The sequence below is a fragment of the Rosa rugosa genome, chromosome 2 (assembly GCF_958449725.1).
Source record: "Rosa rugosa chromosome 2, drRosRugo1.1, whole genome shotgun sequence".
Taxonomy (NCBI): domain Eukaryota; kingdom Viridiplantae; phylum Streptophyta; class Magnoliopsida; order Rosales; family Rosaceae; genus Rosa; species Rosa rugosa.
In genome coordinates this window covers 10869348-10883644 of record NC_084821.1, presented here as the reverse complement: position 1 = coordinate 10883644, position 14297 = coordinate 10869348, and the positions used below count along the sequence as shown (strand labels likewise).

At 40.8% G+C, this 14297-nt stretch overlaps 2 protein-coding genes across 3 annotated transcripts; both read left to right on the top strand.

Annotated features, from left to right (window-relative positions):
• The first annotated feature begins 522 nt into the window (after positions 1–522).
• Positions 523–4656, top strand: LOC133727866 (potassium transporter 1). Its single transcript, XM_062155274.1, has 9 exons — positions 523–719; positions 1283–1526; positions 2080–2325; positions 2452–2502; positions 2624–2884; positions 2979–3031; positions 3126–3240; positions 3327–3581; positions 3662–4656. The coding sequence occupies exons 1-9, from the start codon at positions 675–677 to the stop codon at positions 4588–4590; spliced, it is 2199 nt and encodes a 732-aa protein (XP_062011258.1). The 5' UTR covers positions 523–674; the 3' UTR covers positions 4591–4656.
• A 3298-nt stretch (positions 4657–7954) lies between these two features.
• On the top strand, positions 7955–11059 carry LOC133732636 (pyruvate decarboxylase 2-like). Of its 2 annotated transcripts, none has more exons than XM_062160223.1 (6): positions 7955–8557; positions 8791–8954; positions 9162–9812; positions 10012–10129; positions 10243–10431; positions 10614–11059. In XM_062160223.1, the coding sequence occupies exons 1-6, from the start codon at positions 8036–8038 to the stop codon at positions 10782–10784; spliced, it is 1815 nt and encodes a 604-aa protein (XP_062016207.1). In that variant the 5' UTR covers positions 7955–8035; the 3' UTR covers positions 10785–11059. The 2 variants fall into 2 exon arrangements, with proteins under 2 accessions (XP_062016207.1, XP_062016206.1); XM_062160222.1 differs by having other exon boundaries at positions 10000–10129.
• The last annotated feature ends 3238 nt before the right edge of the window (positions 11060–14297 follow it).

The window sequence follows — 14297 nt, the reverse complement described above, 5'->3', positions numbered from 1 at the left end:
GATACTTACACCAAATTACCAAATTTTGACATTCTTAAGGAGTATGATCGGTGCCTAACGTTTTCTGTAGCTGATGGATGATTTGGCTTCTCATTCTCAACAATAATTCACACCTTTGTCATGGTCCAGCAGATATCAAGTAGGAAAGACTTTCCCACCTAATCTTAAATTCTTCACATCATGAGATAGTGATGGTCATTTGTCAGTCAAATCAAGTGGTTTTGCATCGACTTAAACACATATGATGTATGTAGTATGGGAGGAGTAGATGTTGAAACAAGCACATCTAGGATGACTAATTGTACACCCGTAAAGTTATTCTGTACTCCAAAATTAATATTTTGTTATTTCTAGACTTTGCATAAAAAATAAAGAATGACTTATTGGGAGGGCGATGTGTCTTATATTTCTAAATTGGTGACTGTCTTATGATATTTGAGGAAAGAAAAGACAAGAGGTTGAAGAGAAGTAATAGACCACTGAAAGCCTTTTAGCAACTTCTTTGGCGTTTGGACACACAGCATAACACTCGTCTCTCCTACTTACTGCTTTTCACATCCTACATTCTCTCTCACTATATAAACTCTTTCTCATCCTTCTTCCCCTTCAGTCACTTGTCTTGCTTCTCACTTCCCACATTCTCTGCTCTCTCTCTCTCTCTCTCTCTCTCTATCATGAACCCTTCTGAAGAACTAGTGGAACAAGGAATTTCTCCAAGGGTATTCTTCTTTTTTTGCCTCTGGACGAAGCATTTAATACATTCCATGTAACTTATTTTAGGCAAGTCTTTTATAAATGTCATTCTTATGTGGTTACTATAGTATTTTGTTAAGAATATCTGGCAGTTCTGGAGGGTTTAATAGACAAAAGGGTTTAAGTGAAACAGTCACTTAAGAGAGAGGGGTTCCTATTTTGGATTTTCTTTTTTATTTGTGTTTTGGTACCTTTTAACAAAAACCCCAGTATGATTAATTAGCCTTCTTTTGTAGCTGTTTTGGATTTTCTTTTTTATTTGTGTTTTTTTGGTACCTTTTAACAAAAACCCCAGTATGATTAATTAGCCTTCTTTTGTAGCTGTTTTGGATTTTCTTTTTTATTTGTGTTTTTTTGGTACCTTTTAACAAAAACCCCAGTATGATTAATTATCCTTCTTTTGTGGCTGTTGAACTGGTTATGAACTTTTTGAAGCAGTAGAGTACTGATGAGCCTACTTACATAGTTAGATCTTTGTATACCAATTAACCTGTCAAAAATATGTTTAAAATTTGGTGCCTTGAATCAGAACTTGCAGAGGGTATCTTGTGCAACTGTGCTCACATTGGCTTATCAAAGTCTGGGAGTCGTTTATGGAGACCTCAGCATATCCCCTCTATATGTTTACAAGACCACCTTCTCCGGAAAGTTGAGTCTTCATGAGGACGATGAAGAGATTTTCGGGGTGCTTTCATTTATTTTATGGACATTTACTCTCATTGCTCTCTTCAAGTATGTTTTCATTGTGATGTTGGCTGATGACAATGGTGAAGGTACATACGTACATATATGTTTTCATTTTAGTAGCCTGATTCATCTTGGGTACTATTTGGCAATGCTTCTGTGGGAACTGGGAAGCACTCTTTTCATAAGAACTTTTGCTAGGAGTACATAGAATTTCTTGATCAAAAAGCAAAGTTCTTCCTATAAGTCCTACAAAGTGCTTCTAGAGGAAGCATCTACCATGTGCTTTAGCAATACAAAGTGTAACCTTGCCAGTCATTGCCAAAAGCTCTGCACTTTTATCACTTCTATATCCACTCACAAATCGTAAGACTCAAACACTATATATGCTGGTATCTCAATCTTCCAATCACCATGTAATTGTTGTTTCAACTTTGCGCATTTGCAACATTTTCAAATCTCAACACCGAAAAGTGGAATTTCTGCTGTACACTCTGCTTGTGATGTTTTGATATTTCTTGATGCATCTTCTCTATTTTTAATAGACTTGTTTGAGTGTCATGTCTTTCGAGATCAGTAACTATAGATTTGGACATCATAGAAAGACATATTCCAAATGTCAGTTTTGTGCATATGTTCCAGGTGGTACCTTTGCCTTATACTCCCTCCTCTGTCGTCATGCAAGATTAAGCATTCTACCTAATCAAGAAATCACAGATGAGGAACTGTCTGAACATGTGACAGAGGGAAACAAAGATACATGGTATAGTGCAGCTCTGAAATCATTCTTCGACAAGCACCCAAGATTTCAAAAAGGGCTACTGATTTTTGTTCTGTTTGGGACCTGTATGGCAATTGGTGATGGTGTACTCACTCCTTCAATATCAGGTGCCAAACTTTGCCGATTGATTTTCCAAATTCAGAAGGAGACTATTTGTTCACCATTTTTTAGGAGTTAAAAATTTGGATCATATATAACAGTCTAATAGAGATTCTGTTGTTTTCTCCCTTCAGTTCTTTCAGCAGTGTCAGGGGTAAAGCTTAAGTTCACAGAACTCCATGACAGTAAGTCTTACTTCTTTCATTAGTGTATAGACTATAGACCAATATGTGTCCTTTTGGACTTACTTAACATAATTGCATTTTCCATCATTTGACAAGCATTTTATTAATTTTTGCTTTTCAGATTATGTTGTTATCATCTCATGTGTCTTGCTGGTGGGGCTTTTCTCCCTTCAGCATCACGGAACACACAGAGTGGCTTTCATGTTTGCTCCAATCATTACTGCATGGCTTCTGTGCATTAGTGGCATTGGAATATACAACATAGTTCAGTGGAATCAATGCGTATTTCAAGCACTCTCTCCAGTTTACATGTTGAAGTTCCTTCAAACGACAGGCATCGAAGGATGGCTATCGTTAGCTGGTGTTGTTCTTTCAATAACAGGTAACTCTTTTACACTTCTGATGAAGTAATTATGGTTTTGCTTGCTGATAAAGAAAGCTACTGGAAAATAGTTTCCTTGGTAAAATTGTCTCAGGTGTAGAGGCAATGTTTGCTAATTTGGGCCATTTCTCTTCACTCTCGATAAAGGTAACCTTACAAACTAGATGTTAATGCCTCAAATTAATTAGAATATATTAATTGTTTGAATATTAATGTTAAAGTTCATGGAATGATATCCCAGATAGCCTTCACATGTTTAGTATATCCCTCTCTTGTTCTTTCCTACATGGGTGAGGCTGCATTTCTTTCCAAGCACCATGAAGACATCCAAAGAAGTTTCTACAAATCCATACCAGGCACGAAGTTATCCCAGTACCCAAATGTTCATTTCTATTCTTTGCCATTGTCATATTGATGACCTTACCAAAATGTCACACTGCAGAAGCTGTGTTTTGGCCGGTGTTCATACTCGCTAGTTTTGCATCTGTGGTAGGAAGCCAGGCAGTAATTTCAGCTACCTTCTCCATTATAAGCCAGTGTTCTGGGCTGAATTGCTTTCCACGCGTCAAGATAGTTCATACTTCGAGTAAAATATACGGGCAAATATACATTCCAGAAGTCAATTGGATGTTAATGTGCCTTTGTTTAGCTGTGACAATTGGATTGAGGGATACTAACATGATGGGTCATGCATATGGTATAGATCTTATCTCTATCTCTGGGGTATTCTTAGTATTGTTATATACAAACTTTAATCGTGTTGTTCGATTTGTTTAGGGTTGGCAGTGACCACTGTAATGTTTGTGACGACTTGCTTGATGGCTCTGGTGATGATAATTGTCTGGAAAGAAAGGGTAGTTAGTGCATTAGCATTTTTACTGTTCTTTGGATCAATTGAGTTGATTTATATTTCAGCATCTGTCACGAAGATCCCCGAAGGTGGATGGATCCCGGTTCTGCTGTCTCTTGTCTTTATGGCTATAATGTACACTTGGAACTACGGGACAATGATGAAACACCAATTTGATGTTGAGAACAAGGTCTCAATTAACCGAATAGTGTGCTTAGGGCCTAGCCTGGGCATGGTTCGTGTCTCCGGAATTGGACTTGTGTACACTAATTTGGTGACTGGGGTACCAGCTGTTTTCGGACACTTTGTCACTAATCTACCTGCTTTCCATAAGGTGCTGATTTTTGTTTGTGTCAAATCCGTTCAAGTTCCCCATGTTAGTGGAAAGGAAAGGTTGATCATTAGTAGGGTTGGCCCGAAGGAGTGTGGCATGTTCCGGTGCATTGTGAGGTATGGTTACAAGGATCTTCAACAGGAAAACTGTAATTTCGAGAATAGGTTGGTGTCTGGTATAGTGCAGTTTGTAGAAACAGAAGACTGTCCTGATGCTGAAGCCTTTTATGCCCCGGATGATCCGGATCAGACTTCCATGGAGTTGAAGAATGAAGAAAACACGATACAAGTTTCACGTAATCTTCAAGATGAGTCACTGCAGATATTAGAAGCCAAAGAATCTGGAGTGACTTATATTCTTGGGCATTCACATGCAAAGGCGAAGAAATCAGCATCCTTTATCAAGAAAGTTGCTATAGATATTGTGTATAATTTTCTGTGCAAGAATTGTAGAGAGCCTGATGTTGTGTTGAATGTGCCTCCTACTTCTTTGCTAGAAGTAGGTATGGTTTACTATGTTTAATGTTACACGTACTACTTTGTAAAAGAGAAAAATTCAGTCACCGTCTCCAAATTATGCTGCCAAAGCCAATTTAATACATGAACTCTTAAAAGTATCAATGTGATACCCAAAGACCTATTTTGACATCAACGTGATACTTCCGTCCAAAATCTCAAACGGCTCCGTTTGTCTGCTGACGTGGTAAACACGTGGGTCCTATATGATATTTTTATCAAGGGCAGAATAGTCTTTTACTATTAACTAATTTAAAAAAAAAAACGGAGCACAAAGCTCCATCTCTCTCTCCTCTCTCTTTCTTTCTTGGTTCTGGTTTTCGGGTATCTGGGTTTTGATGGCTTTGGAGGCTATCAGTCTCTCGCTCTCTCTCCTTCTCTCGACCCCTGTCTCATCTCTCTCACCAACTTCATCCTTGATTTCTTCGCTATCCACCATGCCTTCATATCCACAGTAGCTATTGGTACTCCTCCACGATCAGTCGATTCAGACACCAACATCGACGACGACGATGCCACCGCAGCTGTCGATTTCGAAGACGACGAGGGTTATGGGCGGCTGTTGACGTTCTGATTCGGCGATCACGAGAGCGATCAGAGAGGATGAGAGTCGTCGAAATGCGTCGTTGACGCCGGAGAATGCGACAAGGGTTATGGGCCGCTGCTGGCGTCGGAGTCGCGGTGGCGAAAGTGGTCGAGCGGACTTGATGGTGGCGGACAAAATGAAAGACGCGATTTTGAGGGGGGAGAAGGAAGAGGTGGAGGAGGAGGCCTCGCATGGTTTCGGGATCGAAGTCTGGAGGTGGTTCATCTGCTTCTGCTTGAGGTGTTTGATTTGCAGGGATGAGAGGTTCTGTGATTTTCGCCATTGTTGTTGAGGTAGTGGAGCTCGCTCTTCAGCTTCAACTCTTCACTCAAATCGAGCAATTGACAATGTGTGGGAGAAGCCAAAGGTACCAAGTACCAGCTGCCAAGTCTTTTTCTTGGTCTAATTGTGCTCAATTGCTATCTGGGTTGGTTTTGCTTTTTTGGTTTATGCTGGGTTTGTTTTTAGTGCTGGTATACATGAATTCATAGTTATATGTTGCTTTGGCCTTGTGATTGTGATTTTGATAGGAGTTTCTGGTATCTGTTGTTACTGACATGACGACGGCAGTGGAGGAGGAGGACTTTGAGGCTGTGGCGGTGGAGGAGGAAAGCTGCTGAGCGGAGAAGAAGGAGATAGGTTTTGGCGGAGAAGCCAGAGCAATTTTCTGGGTGCCGAAAGATTTGATTTTTTTTTTTTTTTAATCATGTCACCCAACTTTCATTTTGGGTCTGTCCACCGGCAGTTGAGTGCGAAGAACATGGATTTGTAGCAGGAATTGGAGAGGATGATGGCAGCATTGGTGATGGTTTGGGCGGAGGAGGAGAGAGAAGAAGAAGAGGATTGAGGTTGAAGAAGAAGCAGAAGCCAGAAAATCCCAGAAGAACAAGAAGAAGAAAAAAAATGAATTAACAAAAAAAAAGAGTAAATTGATCATTTCACTTTTTTGAGGGGCCCACATGTTTGCCACGTCAGCAAACAAACGGCGCTATTTGAGATTTTAGACGGAAGTATCACGTTGATGTCAAAATAGGTCTTTGGATATCACATTAACACTTCTGAGAGTTCGGGTATCAAATTGGCCTTGACAGCATAGTTTGGGGACGTGGGTTGAAATTTTCTCTTTGTAAAAAGAATGTAAAGTTTTCAATGGCTGCATCTCAGAACAAATGAATAGTACCACATAGTTGAACTAACAAGAAAAGTTTTCATATTCTGAAAGCACACTCCTACTCTCAGTAGATTAGAACGTTATGGTAATTATTTGTTATGAATTTTCTCTCCATTTTATGCTCACTGGGCATGACAAGTTGTTGTTTTAAAGGACTTTAAGTTGTGATCTATATAATTTTGTGACGGTGGTGACTGCTCAATTAATTTGTATAAATATATGAATATTCATTCCAAAAAACAAAAAATTAAATGAAGGAGCTTTAGCCTTTTCCAAACAATGAGCCCCACTATGGCACATATTCAGGCACCTATATTCTTGTGTGTGAACCATACAACACACAGTTTTTATCCTACCATTGGTAAAATTAGCAAACAATACAACATTTTGAACTTTGAACTCCTTTGCACGGCTTCTAAACTTTTCTATTTATTTCATTTTTAGTGGCAAGAAAGTCCAAACTTAAGTGAGGAAGAAATGCATTGTCTTTTCATGCATGTTATTAAGGAAACAGCTTGGCTACGAAGCAAGGTATTAATCAGGGCCGGTCCTGAAAATTAAGAGGATCAGTGCGAAAATTTAAATGATGCCTTATTAATCACGACCTCAATTAGAAGAATTAAGAAAAATGTCTTGTATAAATAGAAGGAAAAAATAGTGGAGGCCTAAAAACATAAACAAGGAAGGAAAAATATAAAGACAAAAAAAAAGTCAAGAAACATAACACAGATCAAAGAAGAAAGTAGAGAGGCCTTAGGAATGAAAAGAAAAAAAAATAATAATAAAAGAAGAGAGAAGATCACAAAAAAGGCAAAGAAAAAATTAAATAGAGCTAAAGCACCCGTAGGTGTTGAACCCAAGACCAATCAAGCCTAACAACTTAAAGCAGGTGTTGAACCCAAGACCAATCAAGCCTAACAACTTAAAGCAGAGTTGCCAACTGAACTGTACAGCAATTCTCTAACTTCTAACATTCTTAGTGTATATATTTGTTAAAGCCATTAAAAAATTGAACTAAGAGGCCTTCGAGAACCGGAGGCCTTGTGCGGCTGCTCCATTTGAACACCCCCAGGGCTGCCCCTGGTATTAATTACCAAACGTAAACAGTATGCTATCCATAGGATCCCACAAAGCCCTAAACCTACAAATATGAACATTTTTTTTTTCTTTTGCCAAATTTCTCGCAATGGACATAAAAATGTATCAGTTTTCCCTTGAATAATCGAAGTTTCCAATTCTGATTCTAGAATAGACGTTTAGGAAATAACTTGAGCATCAAGGCCTTTCAAGCAAAGAAATTTTTTTAAAAAAAAACTTGGTTATCAAGGTATATATAACAGTTACTGTCAATTAGTGTATGCATGGAGCTGGCATTAAATTCTATACGAGTCATTTTTTGCTGTCAAAATTTACCAAATGCCCTTGTTAAAAATGGACAAACCTTCTATAATTTTCCCTAAAGTTTAGGTACTATTACACTCCAATCCACACAGAGGACAGAGCGAATCAGTCTTCTTCTTCCCCAAGAAACCCATAACCTCATTTTACGTAGCCGCAAACCCTCTATAAATACGCTCTCAACTCTCAAACTCACCTCAAAGATCCAACCTTTTCTCTTGTACGTTTTGTTTGATCCTCAAGCAATCGCACACAACCCCAAATTCTCATTTGTTTCTGTCATTCCTCGATCCTCCAATGGCGACTGGCCTTGGCTCCCTAGAGTTTACCAGGCCCACCAACAACAACGTGGGCTGCCCTCCCCAAAATGGCGCCGCTGCACTCCACGACCACCCTCCCTCCACTATCTCCTCCCCTGACTCCACCCTCGGCCGCCACCTGGCACACCGCCTCGTGGAGGTGGGTGTCACTGACGTGTTCTCTGTCCCTGGTGACTTTAACCTAACCCTTCTTGACCACCTCATTGCCGAGCCGGGGCTTACCAACATTGGTTGCTGCAATGAGCTCAATGCCGGCTACGCCGCGGACGGGTACGCCCGGTCTCGCGGGGTAGGGGCTTGTGTGGTCACGTTTACTGTGGGTGGGCTTAGTGTGCTTAATGCCATTGCTGGGGCATATAGTGAGAATCTACCTGTGATTTGTGTTGTTGGAGGACCCAACACAAATGATTATGGCACCAACAGAATTCTTCACCACACTATCGGCTTGGCGGATTTTAGCCAAGAACTCAGGTGCTTCCAGTCTGTCACATGCTATCAAGTAAGTCGAAAAGTTTACACCTTTAATGCATACATAATATGTGTGATCGTGTTTTTTTTTTAAGCCCATCTTAATTTGAGTTTCAATATTCAGTTGACTCTCAATCTTACGGTTATAAATGCGTTCAAGACTCATGGTTAACTAAAATGTAATGTTAGAAGCAACTCATGATTTGTGTCAAATTTTTAGATTTGCTAATAATAGTGATTGATGTGGGTTTTGATGTGGTATAGGCTGTGGTGAACAACTTGGAAGATGCACATGAGCAGATTGATACAGCCATTTCTACTGCTCTCAAGCAAAGCAAGCCTGTCTATATTAGCATTAGTTGTAACTTGCCTGGGATTTCACATCCAACTTTTGGCAGAGAGCCTATTCCATTTTCATTATCACCTAGGTAACTTGTTTGTTTATATAGTATGATTTCTTTATATATTCAACATTTTTATGTTACTCGACTGTCAATTTGTCACGAAACGCTTAGATTGACACTCTGGATAACGTCAATTTTTTCCTAAGTTAACGAGATTATTAACACGAAAGAACTTCCTTTTTTAAGTATGTTTTTGTTTCAACTTCGGGTATTCATGATGTCTTAATGCAGAATTTGTAACCAGAGGGGGTTAGAGGCAGCTGTGGATGCAGCAGCAGCTTTCCTAAACAAGGCGGTGAAGCCGGTCATGGTTGGAGGACCAAAACTCCGAGTTGCAAAAGCCCATGAAGCGTTTATCGAATTGGCTGATGCCAGTGGCTATGCCCTGGCTGTGATGCCATCAGCCAAAGGCCATGTGGTGGAAACCCATCCTCACTTCATCGGGACATATTGGGGGGCAGTGGGCACTGCCTACTGTGGTGAGATTGTGGAGTCAGCTGATGCGTACGTATTTGTTGGCCCAATTTTCAATGACTACAGCTCTGTTGGGTACTCACTCCTTCTTAAGAAGGAGAAGGCCATCATTGTGCAGCCTGATCGCGTGATTATAGCCAATGGCCCTTCTTTCGGGTGTGTTCTAATGAAGGACTTTCTCCAGGCACTTGCAAAGAAGATCACACGCAACACTACTGCTTATGAGAATTACCACAGAATCTTTGTCCCGGAAGGCCAGCCTGTCAAATCTGAGCCTAATGAGCCTTTGAGAGTGAATGTTCTGTTCCAACATATTCAGAAAATGCTTTCAGCTGATACAGCTGTGATTGCTGAGACTGGTGATTCTTGGTTTAACTGCCAGAAACTGAAGTTGCCAGAAGGATGTGGGTGAGCAACTAACTACGAGTCCATAGTAATTATAATTTGTGGCCTTTGATGCTTATGATTGTTCTAGCACATACATTTTCGTGACTTAAGGAGGGTGTTGGCTTAATATACATTGTTGACTCCTACCCTAATGATTTAAGATTTTGAGGTCTGACTGTTGTTTACAACAATGATAAGAGAAATAAAGTTGGTGTTGCAGGTACGAATTCCAGATGCAATATGGTTCGATTGGGTGGTCTGTTGGTGGAACTCTTGGATATGCACAGGCAGTACCGAAGAAGCGTGTCATTGCTTGCATTGGCGATGGTAGCTTTCAGGTTAGTTCATTAGAAAAGCTTCAACTTTTAATTTCTTTGTTGAACTCGTAGTGTCACACTCATGATGTTGTTGAATGGTCTGAAAGGCTTAACTAATGACATTTGGCTGACAGGTGACTGCACAAGATGTGTCAACAATGATCAGATGTAATCAAAAGAGCATCATATTCCTCATAAACAATGGTGGATACACAATAGAAGTCGAAATCCATGACGGGCCTTACAATGTGATCAAGAACTGGAACTACACTGGTTTAGTGGATGCAATCCACAATGGTGAAGGAAATTGCTGGACAACCAAGGTATACACTAAATTCGGGATGAAGTTAATTTTGAAAGCTAGCCAAAGTTTGCACTCCTTTTTTTAATGTTGGAGCACTAAATGAGGGGGTTGAGCACTACTAAATGGTCATAAGTTCAATGAATAGGCTTACTTGCTTTAGCAGTGAATTGAAGAAATCACGAGCATTTGTTTTCGTCTCAGGTACGCACTGAAGAGGACCTTACAGAAGCCATTGCAACAGCAACAGGGGACAAGAAAGACTGCTTGTGCTTCATAGAAGTCATTGTTCACAGGGATGACACAAGCAAAGAGCTACTTGAATGGGGTTCCAGGGTCTCTTCCGCCAATAGCCGCCCACCAAATCCGCAATAAAAAGACTCACATGACAGATTATTTCAGAGTCAAATTAGAATAAGAGATAGCTAGCATGCACATTATCTTATCTTAGCAGTTTTGATTTTCTGTGTTCTAATTTCGCATTTGCAACTAGTTTTGAATACATTTAGTTGAGATTTTTTTGGGATCTGCACTGCTTAATTCTCATGTGGACGAAAGCAGCATATTGATAAGACGACTAGATGAGGCCTGGCTATTCGTCAATTCTAATTTGAGATTCACATACATTTATGTGTGGACGATTGTCGCTAGCATGCGTATCATTCTGCTGACCTACTAGACCATAATTTCTTAAGACGACTAGACGAGGCCTAAGAGCAACTCCAACAGCTTCCCTATAATTTCTGTATAATAGGGAAGCAAAAGTCAAAGTTTTAGCATCTTTTTCTTCTCCAACTCCAACAGATTCTCTATTTTACAGCAATCTCTAAAATCTCCATATTCTTCCTTAAATTTTAGAGATTGCTGTAAATATAAGGAATTTAGTTTTCTCTTTCCTCACTTTCTCTAAAATAGAGATAATTATAGGGAATCTGTTGGAGCAAAAGAGGCTCATTTTCCCTAAAATAGAGAAAAATCAAATTATGGGGAAGCTGTTGGAGTTGCTCTAACTAGCTAGTTGTCGGTCGACCAATGACATCCAACTCTCAATCCTCCTGACTACGCCACTGCTTTCCGAAAATAGTACTACTACTAGCATGGTCAATTTTTAATAATGCCTTTGGAAGTTGAGTGAATAACCAATTGAGAATTATTTGACATCTGTTTTTTTTTTTTTTTTTTTTTTGTTGAGAAAAAGGGCGGCAGCCCTCAAGCCTTGATAGCCTTAAATAAAGAAACTATCGAATACAAGGGGGAGACATTGAGCCTAAACCCCTGATTACAATAAGTAGCTAGAGAACATCCTGAAATACTATCCTGAGTTTCTACTAAACGCTTGTACTCAACAAAGCACCAACTAGCAAAGAGCGCTCTACTGGCGACTCTATTTGCTTTAACTGCTTTAACGCAGCGGGGACACAACGGAAAGATAACTTGATCTGCAACTCGATTACAGCAAAGCATAACTACCATACGCATAGCTTTCCTATCATGATGCCACTGGAAACAACTTCCAGTGACACTTAGTTTCACTCTGCTACTAGGAGGCAGCGACCATTTGCAAGTGCAAGGAACTCGCCGCATACTTAGAGCAAAACTGGCACACAAGGTGCAAAGACTGGCACACAGGCCACTGGCTCCAACCAGAACACGGTTGGAGCTTATTTCTGACAAAGCAAAAACATAAACACTGCAAGTAACTAAAACACTAAAGACAACAACAACAAATAAAAACAAAGAAACCCCCAAGAAGCATGGCCCTGACACAAAGGCCCGGCCCAACCAATGGCATGACCCAGACACAAAGGTCTGGCCCAACCACCGCTCACCACAAACAACTAGCGCCGCCGTCCACCTAGCAAGCTGCCAGCGAGCTCCACCGTCCCGTCGCCTTGCACTAGACCGCTGCCGCAACGCCACAACACCGCCACCCCACAAAGCCGACCGTCCCAAAGCCTGGCCGATGTCAGAACCCAGATCTCAGAAAGACGCAGACCCACTATGGGCTCATCTCTGCCACAAGATCGAAGACCCAGCCAGCACCAAGCACCCAGAACCGGCCGTGACGCCCGAAGCCTCCGTCGCTGCTCCATGTCCGGTCTCCCCCACGATCGGAGAAGAAGAGATCTAGAGCGCTCTTCCCCGTCCGAGATGCAGCCGCTATCCTCCATCTCTGATCCAAGCCTCCACCATAGCACCCAGAAACCCGAGCAGATCTCGATCGATCTGCCCCCACCGAGCTCAAACACCCTCACACCAAAACCAGGACCGCAGCACCGCCATAGGACCACACCGCAGGGCAGATCCACCATCCCCTCCCAGACCGGAACGCAGCGGTAGGAGTGCCTGCGGCTTTCGGCCGGGAGAGGGTTCGCTTGAGTTTCCCTTTTTTTTCTTTTCTCCGCGCGTGGGGCACGTTCTAGGTTTATCTATCTTTGACTTCTGTTTAAGGAAAAGAGAATTGTAGAGAGAATTTGGAGAATAGCTGTGTCTTTGATAATAGGAGCCTCTATATTGAGGATACAAGTACATAATCTTTGAGTACAAGGAATCCTATTTTAATTAGAACTGGGAATCTAGAACAATCTTCTCCTATTACAACAATAGAAAGTGGATGATCTGGGATTCCCTTACCTTCGCCATGTTTAACTCTCTTTCTTGCATGGGTTGGTGTTGGGCTTGTTTTAACAGTTGGAAGTTGGGAAAATTTGAGGTTCATCTTCAATTTTTTCACTTCCTTTTGTCTTTCTTTCTAGCTTTTGGGGTAAGGTTTATGTCTCTCTCCCCCCTCCCTCTTTAGGTTGTATTTTCTTTTTATGTTATTAATAAAATAAAAATAGGGGGACGGGCGGTGGGTTCCCAGAGTGTGGCAAACCCCTCTCCTTCGAGATAGAGGGTGAGACTTGTTCCCTACATTGTTTGCCTCCGATGAGCTAATATCGCCTAATCCCTTATTCATTAAAAAAACAATAGAAAGTAATCATAGTTTGGTAGCTAGTGTGCATAATCCTGACATCCTTCAACAACATCCACCCCACTAAACCTAGAGTCCTAGATATCTATCGGTTTGTCTCCATCATAGACATTGACTTGTCACTGTACAGAAGCTGTTGCTGGGACTGTAAAACATGGCAAGCCAATTCAATTAGGGGTTCTTGTTTAGTAGCCAAATGGGTGAGAAACCGACATTTGAATTCTCTGCTTCCCTTTCTGTTGGGGCAAGTTTTCACAATTAATTCTGCACCTTTTTGTTTTGTGGTTAAGAGTTTCTGTGTTTATGAAAAACCCCAGATCAATTATTGGGTCCTTCAAACCCCCTTCAACATTCATGTTCGTGTTGTTCTGATGTTGAGTGTTGAGCAAGTTGTTTTACCTATGACCAACCCCTGAAGGCAGGTTCCCTTGCCTATAGGGAATTTAGATTTAAGAGCTATAGATATAGGGGTCCCCTGGAAATCAAAGCTGAATTTGAAGTGGACTTGTACCAAATAATGGAGAGGAATATAACCTTTAAAAAATATAGCCCTAGTCCCTGGTATAGGGGGAAGCGTTTGAGCTACGTCTAAGCCCAAGTGCTGCCTCACTGTTCTTCACTACTATAAGGTTTTAGCTCTTATATCCTTTTAGGGTCAATTAGCACATAACAGTATCTGTCATCTAAGGCCACAGAATTAGTTCCATGGTTGTTTCGGGCTTGAGGCGAACCATCAACGGACCCTTAGACCTTCATTATACATTCAACACTCGACCATCTAGTATGTCACATTGATCGTGTAAATTTCTCTGTTTATCAGATTTTCAATCAGGAAAATAACACATAAGATGAAATCTCACATTCTAAGATTATACCTCATTGAATCTATTAAATATAATAAGTAAACCAGCTAG